Genomic DNA, 22,154 nt, shown 5'->3' on the forward strand with positions numbered 1-22,154 from the left:
CAGTTTTTGGCCAGTGCCAGGTTAGGGTTAGGGTTACCACCACCTCCAGTATATGAGGCCAGTGCCCTACTCCTTGAACCCCAGGCACCACCCTCTTTCTTTCTTTTTTGAGACAGAGTCTCCCTTTGTTACCCTCCATAGAGTGCTGTCGTGTCCTAGTTCACAGCAACCTCAAATTCTTGGGCTCAAGGGATCCTCTTGCCTCAGCCTCCTGAGTAGCTGAGACTACAGACACTGGCCACAATATTGGCTAGTTTTTCTATGTTTTAGTAGAGACCTTAAACTGGCTATTTATTTTCTTTTTCATTTATTTTTGCTAAGCACTATATAATATGCTGCATACTACCTAATACACTGCATAACCTTCTAGCAGGGGCAGATGACCATAACTGAGTTATTTTTTCATCAATCAGAAAAATGCTTCCTTAATCAATACTCTCCAAACTCTTTGACATGTAGTAATAACCCCAAAGGTGTGCCTGTCTCTTGCCATCAAATCCACTGATATAAATAATGGATACCCGTTTTCCTTGCCCCCACTTGTGAAACTGTGGATGTGGATGTGTACTGTGCACATTCCAGGGATGCCTATGCACATGCCCATGACAGTGATTGTGGGAGAATCTTTTATTTTTTTTTTTTTGAGACAGAGCCTCAAGCTGTCCCCCTGGGTAGAGTGCTGTGGCATCACAGCTCACAGCAATCTCCAACTCCTGGGCTCAAGCAAGTCTTCTGTCTCCGCCTCCCAAGTAGCTGGGACCACAGTTGCCTGCCACAATGCCTGGCTATTTTTTTTGGTTGCAGCCATTATTGTTGTTTGGTGGGCCTTGGCTGGATTCGAACCTGCCACCTTAGGTGTATGAGGCTGGTGCCTTAGCCACTTGAGCCACAGGCACCAAGCCTGTGGGAGAATCTTAAACTTGAAATAGACCAAAATCCTATTTCCAGGCTTCTTTTTTTTTTAGACAGAGTCTCAAGCTCTCACCCTGGGTAGAGTGCTATAGCATCATAGCTCACAGCAATCTCCAATTCTTGGGCTCAAGCAATCCTCTTGCCTCAGTTTTTCTGTGTTTAGTAGAGACGGTGTCTTGCTCTTGCTCAGGCTGGTCTCAAACCTATGAGCTCAGGCAATCCACCCTTGGGCTCCCGGACTGCTAGGATTACAGGTGTGAGCCACCACACCAGGCCAGGCTTCTTAAAGGTAACTTGTCTTTTGGCTCCTCCCTTCTCTGCTTATACTTGTCCCTTGATGAGCACCACCAGATCCAGAATGGACATACCATCTCCATGCTAATTGCACCCACAGTTTTATCTCTAGCTCACAACTCTCCCCTGAACTCCAATCTAGCATATCCAACCAACTGCCTCAGCAATGTCTGTCTCCACTTGGATTTCTCAAGCTTGCCAAATCCAAAATGGTCTTCCTGAGCTCCCCCAAGCTGCTGCCCCCACAGTCATTCCATCTCAGGAGATTGTAACTCTACTTGGCTGATTACTCAGGATGAATACTTTGGAGTCATCCCTGTGCCCTTTTGTTGCTCTGACATCTAAACTGAAAGGAACTCCCATCACCTCTGCCTTTGGCTGTTCCAGAACAGGCTACTTTTCTTTCTTTTTTTTTTTTTGTAGAAACAGAGTCTCACTTTATCGCCCTGATAGAGTGCTGTGGAGTCACACAGCTCACAGCAACCTCCAACTCCTGGAGTTAGGGGCTTAGGTGATTCTCTTGCCTCAGCCTCCCAAGTAGCTGGGACTACAGGCGCCCGCCACAGCACCCAGCTATTTCTTTGTTGCAGTTTGGCTAGGGCCGGGTTTGAACCCGCCACCCTCGGTATATGGGGCTGGCACTCTACCCACTGAGCCACAGATGCTGCCCAGAACCAGCTACTTTTAACCACCACTACTATCACCTATGGTCTGAAGTCTCCTCACTGGCCTCCCACTGCCACCAGCTGCTACATTCTGTGCTCTACTTACAGCCAGATGGCTTATAGTAAATCAGACCATATCCATTTACTGCTCTAAACCCTTCAGTGGCCCTCTTGCTCACCAGGAGTAAAAGTCAACTCCTTGCATGACCTGTGACTTCTTCCCCTGACCTCATCTCCCTCCTTTCCCCTTCATTGCTACTCCAGCTACACTCGGCCTCCTTGGTACCTCTCAAACATACCAGGCATATTTCTGCCTCAGGGATTTTGTCCATGCTATTCCATCTGACAGGAAAGCTTTTCCCAAGGACATTGGCAGAGCTCTGTCCTCCATCCCCTTCAGGTTTATTTATTTATTTATTTGAGACTTTGTCTCCCTCAGTAGAGTGTTATGGTGTCACAGTTCACAGCAACCTCAAACTCTTGGGTTCAAGCAATTCTCTTGTCTCAGCCTCCAAAGTAGCTGGGACTATATAGGTGCCCACCACAATGCCCAGCTATTTTTTAGAGACAAGGTCTCGCTCTGGCTCAGGCTGGTCTCAAACCTGTGAGCTCAGGCAATCCGCCCACCTCAGCCCCCCAGAGTGCTAGGATACAGGCGTGAGTCACCACACCCGGCCTTCCCCTTCACGTTTTTTATTCAAAAATCACTTCCCACTCTGGGAGGCCGAGGTCGGTGGATTGCTTGAACTCATGAGTTCAAGTTCGAGACCTGAGCAAGAAGGAGACACTATCTTTAAAATATAACTGAGTGTCGTGGCAGGTGCCTATGGTCCCAGCTACTCAGGAAGCTGAGGCAAGAGTATTGCTTGAATCCAAAAGTTTGAGGTTTGAGGTTGCTGTGAGCTATGATACCATGGCACTCAAGCCTGGGCAACAGAGTGAGACTTTGTCTAAAAAAAAAAAAAAATTTCCAGTTGGTCATGATGGCTCACTCCTATAATTCTAGCTCTTTGGGAGGCCAAGGCAGGAAGATTATTACAACTCAGGAGTTTGAGACCAGCCTGAGCAACAGTGGTTAAGCTCAGAGCCCGTAGCTCAGTGGTTAGGGCGCCGGCCACATACACTGGGGCTGGAGGGTTTGAACCCGGCCCTGGCCTGTTAAACAACGACAACTACAACAACAACAAAAAATTAGCTAGGTGTTGTGGCAGGTACCTGTAGTCCCAGCTACTCAGGAGGCTAAGGCAGGAAGATCACTTGAACCCAGGAGTTTGAGGTTTCTGTGACCTAGGCTGACACCACCACATTCTATCCTGGGCAACAGGATAGAATGAGACTCTCTGTCTTCTATCCCAACAGGATAGAATGAGACTCTGATGGTGAGACTCTGTCTCCAAAAAATATCAATCCACCTCCCAGTAAGACTCTAACCACTCTATTTTATTTTTTTTTAATTAAAAAAAATTTTTTTTTTGAGCATCACAGCTCATAGCAACCTCAAACTCTTGGGCTTAAATGATCGTCTTGCCTTAGCCTCCCAAGTAGCTGGGACTACAGGCATCTGCCACAACACCTGGCTATTTTGTTGTTGTAGTTGTAGTTGTTATTATTGTTTAGCAGGCCCAGGCCAGGTTCAAATCCTCCAGCCCCGGTGTATGTGGCCGGCGCCCTAACCACTGAGCTACGGGCACTGAGCTTAACCACTCTATTTTAAATTACAGCCCCTTCCTAGAGCTCTGTGTCCCCTTCTGCACACTATTTTTTTCATGATACTTTCTATCATCCAACATGTATTTCCATAATGTATTTGCTTGTTGCCCAAATATTTCCTCTATAATATTAGCTTTAAGAGGACAAAGATTTTTTTTCCTCTTTGTTGCCTGCATTATCCCAGAGCCTGGCACTCTATGATGAATAGTTCATCTTTGGACAGTGAACTCCCCCCAAACCAAATATAATGCCAATAAATGTAAGCCCATCCATGCAGAGAAAACTTCACGGGCAGTTAGCGCCAGTGCAACCTCCTAAAGAGTAGGAACCCCAATGGAAACTCCATAAACAGAGGACACCCCCATAAAGAGTGTAATTGTCAGCTCAGTGCCTGTGGCTCAAGTGGCTAAGGTGCCAGCCACATACACCTGAGCTGGCAGGTTTGAATCCAGCCTGGGCCCACCAAACAACAATGATGGCTGCAACCAAAAAATAGCCAGGCGTTGTGGTGAGTGCCTGTAGTCACAGCTACTTGGGAAGCTGAGGCAGGAGACTCGCTTGAACCCAGGAGTTGGAGGATGCTGTGAGCTGTGATGCCACAGCTCTCCACCCAGGCGACAGCTTGAGGCTCTGTCTCAAAAAAAAAAAAAGTATAATTGTCCTTCTGAATGTCAGCTCCAAAAACACATCAATTTGTTCTATTTTCTTCACTGCTTCACCAGTGCCTATAACAGTGTCTGTCATAAAATAGGCTGGAAATATGATATATTTGCTGACCTGAGCTGAGTCTACGTTCAGCTGGTATAATCTCACAAACAGCACAAAACCATACAGATGACACAATGTCCATAATTTTTTTTTTTTGAGAGAGAGCCTCAAGCTGTCCCTCTGGGTAGAGTGCAGGGGCACCACAGATCACAGCAACCTCCAACTCCTGGGCTCAAGCAAGTCTCCTGCTTCAGCCTCCCAAGTAGCTGGGACCACAGGCGCTCACCACAACACCCAGCTATTTTTTATTTTTTTTGGTTGCAGCTGTCATTGTTGTTTAGCGGGCCTGGGCTTGATTTGAACCCGCCACCTTAGGTGTATGTGACTGGCGCCTTAGCCACTTGAGCCACAGGCACCGAGCCTACAATGTCTGTAATTGAGAGAAACCACCATATACAGTGTGACTCTCATATAGACATTGTGAGTCCCAAATAGACAGCACAATGCTCAAAAATAGTGTGAACCCCAATATAGGCAATGTGACCTTCATAAACTGCATACAGAGAGGGTAATCTTCATAAGTAGTGTGATTCCTATATGATAGGATAACCCACATAAATGGTGTGGTGTGAACCTTATATAGGAAGTTTGACCCTCATAAACAGTACAAACCACCTCTAGACAGTGAGATGGCATGTAAACAATATCCATCCCTATACCATTCCCCCTGAGTGTGGGGGATCAAATCCCATCATCTGGGTAACCCCATGCAGTGTAGACAGCTATGTGAGCAGTGTCACTTTTCATGTGAACAATATGGCTCTATAATAGACATGAGCTTATGTAGTGTAACCCATGGTCATTGACACGTGGACATTGTCACTTGCCTTGGATGGCCCACCCATGGGTACACTATAGATTGTGTACACTGTAGACTCACCAACAGGTATAGCAGACTTCAATGTTGGATCCATACATCAGTTTCATTAAGTTTCCCACAATTAGGTAGAAACTCCATGTTCCATTGAAACCCTCTGGGCCTTTGTAACCTTCAAAAATTATAAGATTCCCCCCCAAGTCTTAACTCCTACAAAAAATTATCGAATACCTCTTTTACATACACACACATTAAGACATGATGACTCCTTTAAGGCTGGCATATTCTGTCATGGACAATGAGGTCTCCAATAAACAGTGAAATCCAAAAAGGCAGAGACTTCTCAGGGTCCACTGCAGGGCAAGACACACAAAATACACAACTCCTATTTGTTGAGCACTTACTATATGCAAAGCCCTGGGTTAAACACGTCATTTCATCCTCATCTCAACTTCATGAGGTAGAGTCTCTACTTATCCCCACTAAACCATAATGTCTCCTGATGGACTGATAAATGTCCCACAGATATGATGAATCTCGGAGTCCTTCTAGCAAGTACCACCATCACCGCAAACAGCAGAACACACACAAATTATGGAAAAGGTTACCAATAGAATTGTGGGCCAGGTGCAGTGGCTCATGACTATAATCCTTGTACTCTGGGAGACCAAGGCAGATGGCTTGCCTAAACTCAGGAGTTTGAGACCAGCCTGAGCATAAGCGAGATCCTGTCTCTACTAAAAATAGAAAAGCCAGTTGGGAGTTGTGGCAGGCACCTGTAGTCCTAGCTACTTGGGAGGCTGAGGCAAGAGGATCACTTGAGCCCAGGAGTTTGAGGTTGCTGTGAGCTATGAGGCTATGGCACTTAGGGAGACTGACAGTCTGTCTCAAAAAAAAAAAAAAAAAGATTGTGACAGCATAAATCTTCAAAAAGCAGTAACTCTTTCTGAATAACAATAGTAACATTTTTGGGCACTTACTCTGCTTATAATGTTCTAAATGCTTTGCACATGTTAACTCCTTATATCTTCATAACAACCTTGTGCTTTAGGAATTTTTTTTTTTTCAATCTTAAAGACAGGGTCTTGCTGTGTTGCCCAGGCTAGAGTATAGAAGCTATTCACAGATGTGATTATAGCACACTGCAACCTTGAACTCTTGGTCCCAAGTGGTCTTCTCACCTCAGCCTCCTTAGTATTTGGGGAATACAGGTGCACACCACCACATTGGCTTTTATTTTTAAGTTCTATTGCTCAACTTTAAGGTTATTTTATTATCTCCTTTAACAAGGGGGGAAATCCCAAGGCACAGAGGGATTAAGTAACTTTCCCAAGGTCACACAGCTGGGAAGAAGCTCAGGTGGGTGCAATGTGACCCCAGGCAGCCTGGCTCAGACTGTGCTATCCTGCTTTCTGCAACATCACCTCTTCCCCATAGGACAGTGTAATTTCAATAAGCTGTGTAACTAAGTTAACTATGGTTTATGTAATTCTCCCAGGAGCAGGGTACAGCTCCCAGTGCATACTCTTCCTCAGTGACACAGGAAATAGGGCTTGGACGGTGAACTCCCACTGACAGGTCTCCTTTATTCATGATATAACTCATAGGAGCAATGGGGAATCCCTGTGTAGACATTAAATTCATAACAGACTGGGTGCGGTGGCTAACACCTGTAATCCTAGCACTCTGGGAGGCCAAAGCAGGTGGATTGCTTGAGCTCAGGAGTTCAAAATCAGCCTGAGCAAGAGGGAGAGTCCATCTCTACTAAAAATAGAAAAACTAGCTGGGCGTGGTGGCAGGTGCCAGCTACTCAGGAGGGTGATGAAAAAAGGTCACTGGAACCCAAGAGTTTGAGGTTTCTGTGAGCAATGATGATGCCAGGGCACTCTACCCAGGGCAACAGAGTGAGACTCCGTCTCATAAATAAATAAATTCACCACAGCCAGAGACAATCCTGAGCTGACAGTAGGGACCTCTTTTTACCATAGCAGATGCCCTGCAGGCAGAGTAAGTCCCTATGTGGAGTGTACAGACTTCCCCTCAAAGTCTATTTCTCCCTTACACTTGATGCAAACTGACTGTGGAACACCAAGCCTCATGCTAATCAGTGGGAATCTCCCCCAAGTACAATGCAAGCTTCCATGGGCAATGTGAACTCCTGCCCCGTATGAGCCTCCCCAAAGACTGTGTAATTTCCTTCATATCCATGACACAGTTAACACAGACAGAGCACATCTCCATGCACAGGGAACTATCTTTGGCTGCTGCGAACCCCTTTTGTGATAGCATGGAACATTCCCCAAAGGTCTATCTATATGGGCAGTGTGAACTTTTATTTATTTATTTAATTTAAATAATAAAATAAATAAATAACTTTGTTAAGCTGGGTAAAGTGCTGTGGCTTCATAGCTCACAGCAACCTCAAACTCTTGGGCTTAAGCACTTCTCTTGCCTCAGCCTCCGAGGTAGCTAGGACTACAGGCACCTGTCACAACGCCTGGCTATTTTTTTTAGACGGGGTCTCGCTCTGACTCAGGCTGTCTCAAACTCATGAGCTCAGGTAATCCACCTACCTGGACCTCCCAAGTGCTGGGATTACAGTCATTAGCCACCAAGCCTGGCCTGTGAACTCTTCTTTTTTTTTTTTTTTGAGACAGAGCCTCAAGCTATTCCCCTGGGTAGAGTGCCATGGCATCATGCTCACAGCAAACTCCAACTCCTGGGCTCAAGCGAGTCTCCTGCCTCAGCCTCCCAAGTAGCTGGGACTACAGGCACCCGCCACAACGCCTGGCCATTTTTTTTTTTTTTTTTGGTTGCAGCCATCATTGTTGTTTGGTGGGCCCGGGCTGGGGATTCGAACCCGCCACCTTAGGTGTATGTGGCTGGCGCCTTAGCCACTTGAGCCACAGGCGCCAAGCCTAAACTCTTCTTGAGTGAAAAATTTCTCCAGAACCAGCATGTACCCCTATGTGTAGCATGTACACATTATAAACTGCCTTGTAAAATTTCCCTCAACTCTAGGTCCACTCAATATAGATGTATGAACTGTCTTTTAGATTATTAAAACAGTAATAATAGTATAAAATTGCACAAGTGATGCTGTAACAGCAGAAACAATAGTATAATATTGCTTCTGAGTGTGAACTCCTTGTGGACAGAGAATTTTCCCTAATTTCAAGGCAAATCCTCTGCCTACAGTTAAGACCTTCTCTCCATGGAGAATGTGAATTTCCTTCATACTATCATAAGTATATGATACATAATATCATTGGACAACTGATATTTCTTCCATACCTTGTGTGAATTAGCCTTATACCATAGTACATTCTTTCACAGGTAGTGCAGATATTCTGTGTACAGTAAGATCTGTAATAGGCTAGCTGCATTCTCCTCACAAGTGGTGTGAAACCCATGTGGATACTGGGAACTCATCACAGGAGAAAGAAACCTTCGGCCAGCGTGCATTGCTTCCCCTACCCTGAGACCAGGGCATAATGGGGAGATTATGGGTGCACTGCAGACAGGTTTACATCTAGTGTAAACTCCGTATCTAGGCCGCAGGCATGTCCTCCAACAGGGCAAATCCCTCTGCTCCTCGCCTCCAGTGTGACACCCCTCATCTTTAAAAATCTCTCTCTGCCAGGTGTGAACACCCACAAACTGTAGCTGTCCACGGAATGTAGCGTGAAGCCCCAAGAAGCGCTGCATTTCCCCATCTCGCGCCTAGGGGGCTTTCCAAAAACTGCTCTGTCTTAAATGTCAAACTCTTGGGAGGTGACTTGTCCCCAACGCCCCCAAGCCCCAGGCCGCGCGCGTTGCCTACACCTCAGCGCGCGCCACCCCATAAGCGCGCGTTCTCTCCCCTCCCGGTGGCAACAGGGCTTTCCGCGGGGCCGCGCCAGACTTTCTGAGACCGATGATTGGTCCTAGTCCCGGCCACCCGATAACCAATCAAGCGAGGGAAAGGTGACATCACTGATTCTCCTCCCCTTCCCCCACCCCAAACTTCCCTACTCGGGCTACCGGCTGCAACAACCACATGGGGGAGGGGTAAGAGAGTGTAGAACCGGTGAGGTCATTGCACCGCCCCGACCACTGCTGATTGGCTGCGGGGCTCGCGGGTGGCGGTTGGCTGCTCCTCGCACCTCCCCCTCGTGCCTCTACCGCTGCCACTGAGAGGAGCTACAGCCGAGGCCAGAGCCAGGAATCCGGGTGAGTTGGGGCCCTGGGTCTGAGATACTACTTGTGTCCAGTCAGACTCACAATGAACTGCCCTTTTCGACTTTTTCTCCTCGCCTGGGTTCTTTGGTGCTCCAAGCACTCTGTCACATGGGAGTTGTAGTCTGTTTTGTACTGTGGACTATGGGTCATGGACGTAAGAAAACTACTATTCCCAGCAGGAATTGCGACTTGCCGGTCAACAAACGCTCGGGCCACGCCCTCCAAGCTCTCTCATTGGAGAACCTTTTCCTTAGCTCCTCCTTCTTTCATTTCATTGGCTACTGTCCGTCACAGAGGCTGGGTTCCGGCCCAAGGTGTATGGCTACTGGGTACTGTATCCGTCAGTCAGCTCTAAGACGGCTTTCAATTGGTCAAGGTTGATGTCCATCAATTGTTGTGGGGCAGGGCCCTAGGCAGATGAGGCGGTCGTAGGCTCAGGTTGGTGTCGGTCCCGGAGGGAGGCCGGTCTTGGACTTTGGCCCCTCCCCCTAGCGCTGCCGGATAGGCGCGATTGGTCTTTGCAAGCGTCGCTCGTTGTCGAGGGGAGGAGCTAACAAGGCTGAGGGTATGTATTGGCCTAGACCGGCGCCGGTCAGCGGGGTTGTGGCCACTGATTGGCTGGCTGCTCCAGCTGTTGCAGGTCCATTCACCATTTTGTGTGTTGGAGTAAAAAAAAAAGGGAGAATCGAGAGGGAGAGCCGGAGGGGGGGCGGGGAGGGACCGGACCGGACCGAGCCGGGGCCACGGCCCCCCGCCCCGAAACCCCGCCGAGCCCGAGGTGAGGGGCGGGGCCAGGGCTGACACGGGAAGTGGGGGGCTGGGGGCTGGGGGCCGAGAGGGGACAGGTGGCAGGGACGGGAAGGGGGTACAGGGGAAAAGGGGTGGGCGGAATGGTGGGAAGGAGAGAAGGAGTGCAGGAAGTGGAGATGGGTTGACAGAAAAGGGGTAACTGAGGGTGGGGGTGGTGGGCAGAGAACAGGTAACAGGAAAGGAGGGGTGACAGGACTCGATCAGGGTGACAGAGGGAGGGATCAGAATTGGAGGGGGTGAGAAGGAGAGGTGATGCGAAGGAAAGGTGACAGGTCTGGAGATGGCTGACAGGAGAGTGACTGGGAGGAATAGGTGACATAGATAAATGCGGGTGACAAGCAGGGGATGATAGAGAGGAGGGGGCCTAGGGCCTGTGAGGAGAGAGACAGAGGGAGAGGTGATTACAGGATGAGAGAGAGAGTAGCAAGAGAAGCTTGATTCCAAGAGGGCTGATGGTAGCAGAGGACATGAGACCCCAAAGAGTCAGGGCCTGGGCTACCCTGGGCTTCAGGAGTTACTGCTTAGATTTTAAAGGAGGTGAGAGCCCACAGGGCCTTGGGTGGGAGTTATCCAGAGGGGGGTGGACAGGAAGAGAGTAGGCCCCAGGGGAAGGAATAAGACTGGGTTTCTGGGGTACAGAGGGTCTGCACCAGGCAGCAGTGTCTAAGGGTGCCAGGCAGTATGGTTGTAGGCCCTGGGTGGGATATGCAAAGGTTTGTGTTTGGGTAGGACTGGGGCCAGATCTCAGTCCCCAAGACCGGCCAGCAGGTCAGTAGGAAGAAGGTGGTGATGGCTGCCCAACTCCTGGGTACTTGGGGGCCAGCCCTGGACTCTCTAGGCTCTGCCTATGAGGACCCCAAGATTGGCCAAAGAAGGGGCAGGCCTGGAACTGCAGGGTCCACAAGAGGAGCAGGCCCCAAGTGGGAGGGCATGAAGTCAGAGTTCCCCAGAGAGCCTGAAGACTGGGTCAGGGGTGCCTCTTAATGTCTTTGATTTATGATCCTGGTCTCCCAACTCTCCCAGAAGCCCCCTTTTGGCTTCTCATGTTCTCCTAGTCACTTCAGAGTAAAGTTTTTTTCCCCTTTTCTTTTCTCAGGGCAGCTTGAAAGGGGGAGGGCAGTAATGACTGTTCAGGAAGTGGGTGAGGTTGGCTTGTTGGGCTTGTCCTGCTTTCTTTGACCTTATCCCAGTTATCCCCACTTGGAGTTGGAGGGCATATTGGGGGGGCCTAGGGGGCCCAGCCAACTCAGCCACCCTGCCAGAGCCGGCCCAGCCATGGCGGGGATTCATGCAGGCCAGAAGCTGGGGCTGGGTTTGTGGGTATCATGCTGGGTGCTGTGGGGGGAGGGGCAGGCTTTCATGCAGTGGGACAGAGAAACCCTGAGGTGCAGCTCTGTGTCCCACTGTGTGATGACGTGTGCGGGTGCGTGTGTGCTCATGCTCGGCCCTGTGGCAGCACTGGGTATGAGCTTTTGCCCTAGACATGCCCCTGCCTGCTCCCTGCCAGCATCTGGGAATATGGCTGTACCTGGCAGGCCTGGGGTACAGAGCAGAGTGGGCAGCCATCTCTCGGGACTCTCAGCTGCCCACTCCTTCCCACAATGCCTAGCCATGCCAGGCCGCTCAGAGGGGTGGAGGGAGGGTAAGGGGGGGGTGGAGGGAGGCTCATATCACTGCTCAGTCACCTCCCTTTCTGTGCCTTAGTGCTTATGCATGTGTGTGTGTGAATGTGTGTACCCTCTCAATGGTGACACTGCGTGTAAGCATGCATTGTGGATAATGTGACAAGTGGCACACTGAAATGGTTAGAGCATGGACTCGAGCTAGATTACCTGGGTTCAGACCCTTGTTCCACTGATTCGTAGCTGGGTGATCTTGGACAAGTTGTTTAATCTCTCTGTGCTTTGGTTTTGTCAAGTGTAAAATGAGACCGATAGTAGCACCTGCCTCTTAGGGCTGTTGTGAGGATGACATGGGTTTAATAAAGGCAAGCTGAGCACAGGGCTCAGGACAAAGGGAGTATTTTATAGGCAAGAACTGTTAGTGCCTCTCTTGTCCCCTTGGACATTTAGAGCATGTGCATCCTGCCCTTGTTGAGAGCCCAGGTGTATGTGAGTATTCCCTAAGGAGCCAGAGTGTGTATGCTCAGGGGACTTGGGTGCTACTGTGTATCTGGGTGCTGTCCAGGGGCCTACAAGAGTTGAAGGTATCTGGGAAGGAGGCCTTGGAGATCATGAGACTGAGGTAGTGGACTCAGTAGATGGGTAGTCTTGGGGGACACTAGGTCTGGAGGTGCTCTTGAGTTGTTCCCAATGATCCCTGTCTGCTTTCCCACCCAGCAGGTGGACAAAACATGAAGCCAATGAAGAAGCACTCAGCATGCACTGGCCTTTCAGGTCCTGGCAGTGGTAGCAAGTCCCCACCAGCCACAAGGGCCAAGGCTCTAAGACGGCGAGGGGCTGGGGAGGGTGACAAGCCAGAGGAGGATGAAGATGAGGTCCAGCAGCAGCAGCAGCAACATCCTGGGCCAGAAGAGCCGGAGGAAGCTGAGGAGGAGGAGGCTGAGCGGGGCTCCGGAGCTGAGGGGCTGCACCTAGAGCTGCACCCTGGCGACTTGACCCCAGGCCGAGCTGAAGACCCCAAGGGAGATGGGGAGGCAGGCCGATGGGAGCCTTCACTCAGCCGCAAGACAGCCACGTTTAAGTCTCGAGCACCCAAGAAGAAGTATGTGGAGGAGCATGGGGCCAGCGGTGATAACATAGCTGGGGCCCCTGAAGAGCGGGTGCGAACCCCTGAGGAGGCCAGTGCCCTGGGAGTACCTCCAAGGCCACCCACCTCTACCCGCTCCTCCTCCACTGACACAGCCAGTGAACACTCAGCAGACCTGGAGGATGAGCCAGCTGAGGCTTGTGGTCCAGGCCCCTGGCCATCCAGTGGCACCAGTGGTGGCTATGATCTACGGCAGCTGCGGTCCCAGCGGGTGCTGGCTCGGCGTAGTGATGGACTCTTCTTGCCTGCTATAGTACGCCAGGTGCGCCGAAGCCAGGACCTGGGTGTGCAGTTCCCTGGTGACCGGGCCCTGACTTTCTATGAGGGGGTACCAGGTGGAGGTGTAGATGTGGTTTTAGATACCACGCCGCCACCAGGCACATTAGTGGTAGGTACACCTGTCTGTACCTGTGTGGAGCCCGGTGTGGCTGCCTACCGGGAGGGTGTGGTGGTGGAGGTGGCCACCAAGCCAGCTGCCTACAAGGTCCGTTTCAGCCCTGGTCCTAGCTCCCAGCTAGGCCTGCTGGGCACCCTGCCACAGCCCCCACAGCCGCTGCACCGTGAACCTGAGGAGGCTGTGTGGGTGGCCCGCTCTAGTCTGCGCCTGCTGCGGCCCCCCTGGGAACCCGAGGCCCTGCTGAGGAAGCCCCTCACAGGCCCTGAAGAAGAGCAGGCTGACCCTGGGGCCACCTTGCCACCCTGCCCTGCTGCCTTAGACCCCAAGCAGCCCGAAGATGCTGAGGTCTCTAAGATCAGCTTTGGGGGCAACTTGGGTGCTCACTGTGAGGAGAATGAGGAGAAGCACCCGCCAGCCCTGGGTACCCCAGCTCTACTCCCACTGCCTCCACCCCAGCTTCTGTCACCACCACCCAAGTCTCCAGCTTTTGCAGGCCCTGGCCGCCCTGGTGAGCAGCCCTCACCCTGCCAAGAGGGGAGCCAGGGTGGCAGCCGGAGCAGCAGTGTGGCCTCACTGGAGAAGGGGGCTGCACCAGCAGCCCGGGCCCGCACACCACTAACAGCTGCCCAGCAAAAGTACAAGAAGGGTGACGTGGTCTGTACACCCAATGGAATCAGAAAGAAGTTCAATGGCAAGCAGTGGCGACGGCTGTGCTCACGGGATGGTTGCATGAAGGAGTCACAGCGGCGGGGCTACTGCTCACGCCACCTCTCCATGCGAACCAAAGAGATGGAGGGCCTGGCAGACAGTGGGCCTGGAGGGGCAGGGCGGCCAGCTGGCGTGGCAGCCCGGGAGGGCAGCACTGAGTTCGACTGGGGTGATGAGACATCTCGGGACAGTGAGGCCAGCAGTGTGGCAGCCCGTGGAGACTCACGGCCACGTCTGGTGGCCCCTGCTGACTTGTCCCGCTTTGAGTTTGATGAGTGTGAGGCAGCTGTGATGTTGGTGTCATTGGGCAGCTCACGCTCAGGCACACCCTCCTTCTCACCTGTCTCAACGCAATCACCCTTTTCGCCAGCCCCATCACCCTCACCCTCACCACTCTTCGGCTTCCGCCCTGCCAACTTTAGTCCCATCAATGCCTCACCAGTCATCCAGCGCACTGCTGTTCGCAGTCGCCACCTGAGTGCCAGCACTCCAAAGGCCGGCGTGCTGACACCGCCAGACCTGGGCCCACACCCGCCACCACCTGCACCCCGAGAGCGCCATTCTTCCGGCATCCTACCCACCTTCCAGACCAACCTGACCTTTACTGTGCCCATCAGCCCCGGGCGGCGAAAGACAGAGCTGTTGCCACACCCAGGAGCTTTGGGGGCCCCTGGCGCAGGGGGTGGAGGAGCTGCCCCAGACTTCCCCAAGAATGACAGCTTAGACTCTGGTGTGGATTCGGTGTCCCACACACCTACACCCTCCACACCGGCTGGCTTCCGGGCTGTATCACCTGCCGTGCCCTTTTCTCGCTCCCGCCAGCCCTCACCATTGCTGCTGTTACCCCCACCTGCTGGCCTGACCTCAGATCCAGGGCCCTCTGTGCGCAGGGTGCCTGCTGTGCAGCGGGACTCACCCGTCATTGTCCGCAACCCTGATGTGCCATTGCCCTCCAAATTCCCTGGAGAGGTGGGCAGTTCAGGTGAGGCACGGGCCGGGGGACCTGGACGGAGTTGCCGTGAGACCCCGGTGCCCCACGGGGTGGCCAGTGGGAAGCCTGGCCTGCCCCCACCTCTCCCAGCTCCTGTGCCCATCACCGTGCCACCAGCTGCCCCAACTGCTGTGGCCCAGCCGATGCCCACCTTTGGCCTGGCTTCTTCACCCTTCCAACCTGTGGCCTTCCACCCTTCACCTGCTGCCCTGTTGCCTGTCCTGGTGCCCAGCAGCTATACCAGCCATCCTGCCCCCAAGAAGGAGGTCATCATGGGCCGACCTGGAACAGGTAAGAAGTTTTGGATGGGCTGGGTAAGGGCTTACTTCACATGGGGCCTCTTGCAAGCTGAGCTTTTGAAAGGTGAGATCCCCGCCTCAGGAAGGGCTCAAAGGGAAGCTGGTCTCCTCTCTGCACAGATATTGTAGTGTGAATTCACATGTCAAGTGAGGGACTGAACTTTTAAGGCTCAATGCACCATTTCCAGAGGCCTCCTGTTGGATAATGCACTCTTGAGGGATCTGCCAATCAGCACATCTTTACTGATTGCAGATTCTGAGTCAGGTCTCCGTGGAGCCAATGGGGTAACAGAATAACTGTAGTGACAGTTTCCATGTCTTGTGGAACTCAGCCAGGGGCATTATTATGATAAGAAATGCATGTAGGGTACCTTGCTGAATTTTCACACTCCATAATACAGGGTGGACATAAAGTTTGTATGTAATTTACCATGTTAAACTATTTTAAGTTGCACACAAACTTTACGTCCACCCTTTATGCATTAGCCATACACCCATGTTGTAAACTCTTTTCAAATATTAGCTCATTTTGTCTTCACAGTGATCCTCACAGGAGGGTGCTATGATTATGCTTATTAGAGGAAACTGTAGCCAGGTTTATAACTTGACCAAGGTTAGTAAATCCTGGAGCCAGTCCTCAAATCCAGGCAGGCTGGGCTTGGTGCTCATAGCTCAGAGGTTAGGGTGCAGGCCACATGCACTGGGGCTGGTAGGTTTGAACCCAGTCAGAGCCTGCTAAACAAAAATGACAAAAATAACAACAACAAAAAAATAGCTAGGCATTGTGGCAAGGCATAGTCCCAACTACTTGGGAGGCTGAGGCAAGAGAATTGCTTAAGCCCAAGAAGTTTGAGGTTGCTGTGAGCTGTGGTGCCATAACACTCTACAGAGGGTGACGTAGTGAGACGCTGTCTCAAAAGAAAAAAAAAAACCCAGGCAGGCTGGCTTGTGACCTCTCGGCCATAGTGCTGGGTTACAGATGAGAAGACTGAGGCTCTAACATGTCCTTCACTGGGAGGAGACAAGATAGGACTGAAGCCCTCATCTTCACCTCTGCACCCACTAAACATCACAGATGTGGTCATTGCCACAGCCAAGGGTGTGCTGGGCACTCTTCCAAGGTGTGAATGTAGTCTGGCTGCCCTCAGGACAGGGTGTATAAGCCAAGAGTTGAAGGATGGGTAGGAACCAGCAATCTTGGGGAGAAGACCCCCCTGGAAGGAAGCTGAAGGGAAAGCTCTGAGGCCAAAAGGAGCTCAGCCTAGAGGGAAGAGTGAGTCCGATGTGGCTGGAGGGAGAAGGCTAGGAGTGGGGAGAGTGGCATTTCTGAGATTCTGCCAGAGAACCAGGGGCTCAGGCCAGGCTGGGGCTTGTAGGAGCCATACACAGAGAAGGTGACAGACTTGTCAGCAGCCCCTTCCCTAGCATCTTTTTCCTATTTACTAATTTATTTATTTTTTTGAGACAGTCTTACTATGTCACCTTCAGTAGAATGCCGTGGCGTCACAGCTCACAGCAACCTCAAACTCTTGGGCTTAAGTGATTCTCTTACCTCAGCCTCCAAGTAGCCGGGACTACAGGTGTCCACCACAATGTCTGGCTATTTTTTTGTTGTAGTTGTCATTGTTGTTTAGCAGGCCTAGGCCAGGTTTGAACCCACCAGTCTCTGGTATATGTGGCTGGTGCCCTAGCCACTGAACTACGGGTGCCAAGCCTAGTTACTTATTTATTTTTATATATTTATTAATCTATTCTTTTTTTTTTTTTTTTTTTGAGACAGAATCTCACTATGTCGCCCCTTGGTAGAGTGCTGTGGCGTCACAACTCAGAGCAACCTCCAACTCTTGGGCTTAAGTGATTCTTTCGCCTTAGCCTTCCAAGTAGCTGGGACTACAAGTACTGGCCATAATGCCCAGCTATTTTTTTGTTGTAGTTGCCATTGTTTAGCAGGCCGGGGCGTGCTTGAACTCACCAGCCCCAATGTATGTGGCCAGTGCCGGTATGGGAGCTGAGCATTTTTTTTTTTTGAGGCAGTCTTTGTCATCCTCAGTAGAGTGCTGTGACATCATATCTCACAGCAACCTCAAAGTCTTGGGCTCAAACAATTCTTTTGCCTCAGTCTTCCAAATAGCTGGGATTAAGGTGCCCACCACAACATCTGGCTTTTTTGTTGTTGTGATTGTCATTGTTGTTTAGTAGGCCTAGGCTGGGTTCAAACCCACCAGCCCTGGTGTATGTGGCTGGCACCTTAACCACTGAACTACGGGTGCACTGAACTACGGGCGCTGAGCCTATTAATCTACTCTTGATTCAGGGACCCCTCTATGCCTAGTCCTGTGTTGGATGGTGCTGAAGACACAGCCCTACCCTCATTGGGCCCACAGTCTCTGGAGTAGACTGACCCATTTCTAGACAGTGACAGTTCCAGTGGTCAGGGCTGGGGTAGAGGCAGCTTAGGAGATTGTGGGAGCCCAGAGAAGACACTGATCCAGCCTGAGAAGTGAGGGAGGGCTTCTTATAAGAGGGGCTGATAAACTGAGACCTGATGGAGATATAGACTTGAGCCTGGCAAGGAGGGCAGAAAGGACCTTCACGCAGAGAGAAGACGTCACACAAGCCTTGTGGCAAAAACATGTTGAATGTTCAAAATCAAGGGCTCTAGAAGGTTATAGCTGGATTGGTAAGCAAGGGTCATATCAGAGAGGGCACTTGTAAGACTTGAAAACTTACGGTTTTGAGCAAATCCAACTCTGGCTGTACAATGGAGGGTGAGTTTGAGTTCCTGAGAGGCAGGGAGACCAGGGAGGAAGGAGGCTGGGGTGGAGATGTTGGTAGGAGTCACTGTAGCTTGGGCTGTGGCAGGGGTCAATTCAGGAAGGAGCTCCAGCCCTGCCTTCGTAGACCTCCAGCCTAGGCCTGTCCCCAGAGCCAGGGCATAGAGACACAGGGGCTGTGTTGCCCCTAATGTTTATATATAGTACTGAGTTTGGGAGCTGTGTGTTTTACATTAGCCAATGTTTTTTACATTTGTTATAGGTGATATAACATTTCACAGAGGTTGGCAGAACAGGGATTTCCTTCGTTAGGCTGAAGGAAAAGCACAGGGTCTTTAACCCCTGGCCTTCACCTTCTTTGTGCCCACAGCTCCAACATTACCCCCATAGCATTGTCTCACATGACCCCCACTGCTGCTGTGGCAGAAGGGATGGCAGTATGGTAGGACGGCAGGCCCAGCAGGGGTTCTTACCACCATTTTCCAGATGAGGAAAAGTGAGGCCCTGACAAAAGGAGAGTCTTTTTTTTTTTTTTTTTTTTTGAGACAGAGCCTCAAGCTTTCCCCCTGGGTAGAGTGCCGTGGCATTTCAGCTCACAGCAACCTCCCACTCCTGGGCTCAAGCGAGTCTCCTGCCTCAGCCCCCCAAGTAGCTGGGACCACAGGCGCCCGCCACAACGCCCGGCTATTTTTTGGTTGCAGCCGTCATTGTTGTTTGGCGGGTCCGGGCTGGAGATTCGAACCCGCCACCTTAGGTGTACGTGTCTGGCGCCTTAGCCGGTTGAGCCATAGGTGCCGAGCCAAAAGGAGAGTCTTGACTGAGGTCATCAAGCCAGAGATGGGAAACACTGGACCTTGAATCAAGTCTTCCAATCTCTGGATCATGAGACCTCATTTCCAAAAAGTTGTATAATAACTTTTATACAATTGTTTTATAATAATGAGCACTGGCTTGGTGCCCGTTACACAGTGGTTACATGCACTAAGGCTGGTGGGTTCGAACCCGGCCCAGGCCAGCTAAACAACAATGACAACTGCAATAAAAAAGTAGCTGGACGTTGTGGCAGGCACCTGTTGTCCCAGCTACTTGGGAGGCTGAGGCAGGAGAATTGCTTAAGCCCAAGAGTTTGAGGTTGCTGTGAGCTGTGACACTGTGACATTCTACTGAGGGCAACATAGTGAGACTCTGTCTCAAAACAAACAACAACAACAACAACAAAAACAACTGAGCACTGGCTACTTACATGCCTGGCTTACTTCTGTGAGTTCTGCCAAGCATTTGCTTGCTGAATCTTCTCAATGTCCCAGGAGGTCAGTATGATTATTAGTTCCATTTGACAAAGGAGAAAACTGCAATCAGAGAGGATGTGACTTGGCCAAGGTCACCCAGCTAGGAAGAGAGAGAATCAGGATTTGAACTCAGGCTATCTGGCTCCAGAACCCAGGCCCTTAAGTAGTATCAGTAATAATAATGATACAATACCAGGTACCATGGCTCTCACACCTGTAGTCCTATCACTTTGAGAGGCATGTGGATTGCTTGAGGCCAGGAGTTTAAGATCAGCCTAAGCAAGAGTGAGACCCTGTCTCTACAAAAAATAGAAAATTTACTTGGGGATGGTGGTGCACACCTGTCGTTCCAGCTACTTGGGAGGCTAAGGCAGGAGGATTATTTGAGCCCAGGAGTTTGAGGTTGCATTGAGCTATGATGATGTCACTGCACTCTAGTCTGGTGACAAAGTGGGGCTCTGTCTCAAAAAAAAAAAAAGATAATAATAACTAACCTTTACTAAACATATACCATGGTGTCCAGCCCCAGTCTTAGGGGCCATTTCATCAAATCTGTCTAATGCTGTGAAGCTAGGGGAAGAACTGAGGTTCAGGGAAGGGAGGCTCCTCACTGAAAGCCACCTGGCCGTCGGAACTTGCCCAGTGCTTGTCCTGGCATTTCTGAGCAGCACCTCACTGACAACACCCATGGTGAGGAGTCCAGGCTGTCTTCAGGTTTCCAAACAGCTATCCCTTTCATTCTCCCAGAGGCCTCCCAAAAAAATACCTTGGGGCCTTCTCTCTGTGAGGCCCTGGTAGTGCCCGTGTCTAGTGACTGAGGGAGGCCATAGTCTAGTCCTATCTGCTGGTCCATGCCAAGGACTGACTCTCCATCAGAGGGGAGCAGGTGTGAGGGGGTGGCCCAGGGCAGCCTGCCTGCTCCCACCCTCCACCCTCCGCCAGGCATTTGCTTCCGCTGGGGACTTGCTGGGGCAAGCGTCCCAGCATTCCCCACATTCTGTGCATGGCATGACCAGCCAGCTGCTGTTGCCACCTCCCTCTGACTCTTCCTGCCTGCTTCCCAGCCACAGGGCCTGCAGCCCCAGTCCAGGAGGCCAGATGTCTTAGCCCCATTCCTGGCATGGGCTCACTTTCCAGTCTCCAGCTTCCTGCCCGGCTTTCTCTTATTGACAAGCACTGCCTCTTTTCCTGGGCCTATGACTGTTCTCTCTTTAAGCCACTGTATGTCTATCTGTCTTACTCTTGGGTTTCTATATAACTCTCTGGTCTCTATTTCTGGGTCTCTATGTCTCTCTCTGGACCTCTGTTATGTCTGAGTCTGGATTTCTGTGCCATGGCGTCATAGCTCACAGTAACCTCAAACTCTTGGGCTCAAGTGATCCTCTTGCTTGAACCTCCTGAGTAGCTGGGACTACAGGCACCTGCCACAGTGCCCGTCTTTTTTTTTTTTAGAGACAGGGTCTTGCTCTAGCTCAGGATGGTCTCTAACTCCTAAGCTCAGGCAATCCACCCACCTTGGCCTCCCACAGTGTTAGGATTACAGGTGTGAGCCACTGTGCCTAGCTCTTCTTTCTGTTTTGGCTCCTGGTCTTGGGATCTTGTGTCTCTGGGCCACCCCTGGCCTTTCCCCTGGCCCTCCCTCTCCTACTGTTTAGGCTAGCAGTTCTCAACCTGTGGGTTGCGACCCATAGGAACTGTATTAAAGGGTCACAGCATTAGGAAGGTGGAGAACCACTGCTTTAGACAGACTGGCTGCCCCCATCCCAGCCTTCCACCTCTACCCTGTGTACATCAGGTATTCTGAATTTTTCTTTTTTTTTTAGACAGAGTCACTGTAGCCCTGGATAGAGTGCTGTGGCATCATCATAGGTCATAGTAATGTCAAACTCTTGGGCTCAAGAGATCCTCCTCTCAGCCTCTCAAGTAGCTAGGACTACTAGTGCCCACCATGATGACTGGCTAGTTTTTATATTTTTGGTAGAGACAGGGTTTCACTCTTGCTTAGGTTGGTCTCAAACTCCTGAGTTCAAGTAATTCGCCTGACATAGCCTCCCAGAGTGCTAGAATTACAGGCATGAGCCACCGTACCCAGCCTGGTGTTCTGATTATTTATTTATTTATTGAGATAGTCTTACTGAGTTAGCTTGGGGTTGAGTGCCATGGTGTCATAATTCACAGGAATCTCAAACTCTTGGGCACAAGCAATCCTCTTATCTCAGCCTCCCAAAGTAGCTGGGATTACAGGTGCCTGCCACAATACTTGATTATTTTTTGTTTTTAGACATGGGGTCTGGCTCTTGCTCAGGCTGGTCTTGAACTCATGAGCTCAAGTGATCCACCCACCTCAGCCTCCCAGAGTGCTAGGATTACAGGCATGAGCTACTTTGTCCAGCCTGTTCTGATTATTTTTTTTTTTTGACGTAGAGACAGAGTCTCACTTTATTGCCCTCAGCAGAATGCTGTGGCTCACAGCAATCTCCAACTCCTGGGCTTAGGTGATTCTCTTGCCTCAGCCTCCCAAGTAGCTGGGACTATAGGTGCCTGCCACAACGCCTGGTTATTTTTTTTGTTGCAGTTTGGCTGGGGCTGGGTTTGAACTATCACCCTCACTATATGGGGCCAGTGCCCTACTCACTGAGCCACAGGCATCACCCTATTTACTTATTTTTTGAGACAGAGTCTATGACTCCCTCGGTAGAGTGCTGTGGCATCACAGCTCACAGCAACCTC

General features: G+C 50.9%; 1 protein-coding gene across 4 annotated transcripts in view; it reads left to right on the forward strand.

Annotated features, from left to right (window-relative positions):
• The first annotated feature begins 9,359 nt into the window (after window positions 1-9,359).
• CIC (capicua transcriptional repressor) overlaps window positions 9,360-22,154 on the forward strand; it is a 30,575-nt gene continuing 17,780 nt past the window's right edge. For 3 of the 4 annotated variants that reach the window (XM_012811203.1, XM_012811204.1, XM_012811206.1), the window contains exons 1-2: window positions 10,114-10,165; window positions 12,537-15,353. In XM_012811203.1, coding sequence (XP_012666657.1) covers window positions 12,551-15,353 — 2,803 coding nt within the window. In that variant the 5' untranslated portion in view covers window positions 10,114-10,165; window positions 12,537-12,550. Of the gene's footprint in view, window positions 9,379-10,113; window positions 10,166-12,536; window positions 15,354-22,154 lie in introns of those variants that run through there. The other variant, XM_023518941.1, reaches the window with a different exon arrangement.

This window comes from Otolemur garnettii, unplaced genomic scaffold, assembly GCF_000181295.1.
Source record: "Otolemur garnettii isolate 467f Iridium unplaced genomic scaffold, OtoGar3 scaffold00152, whole genome shotgun sequence".
Lineage (NCBI taxonomy): Eukaryota > Metazoa > Chordata > Mammalia > Primates > Galagidae > Otolemur > Otolemur garnettii.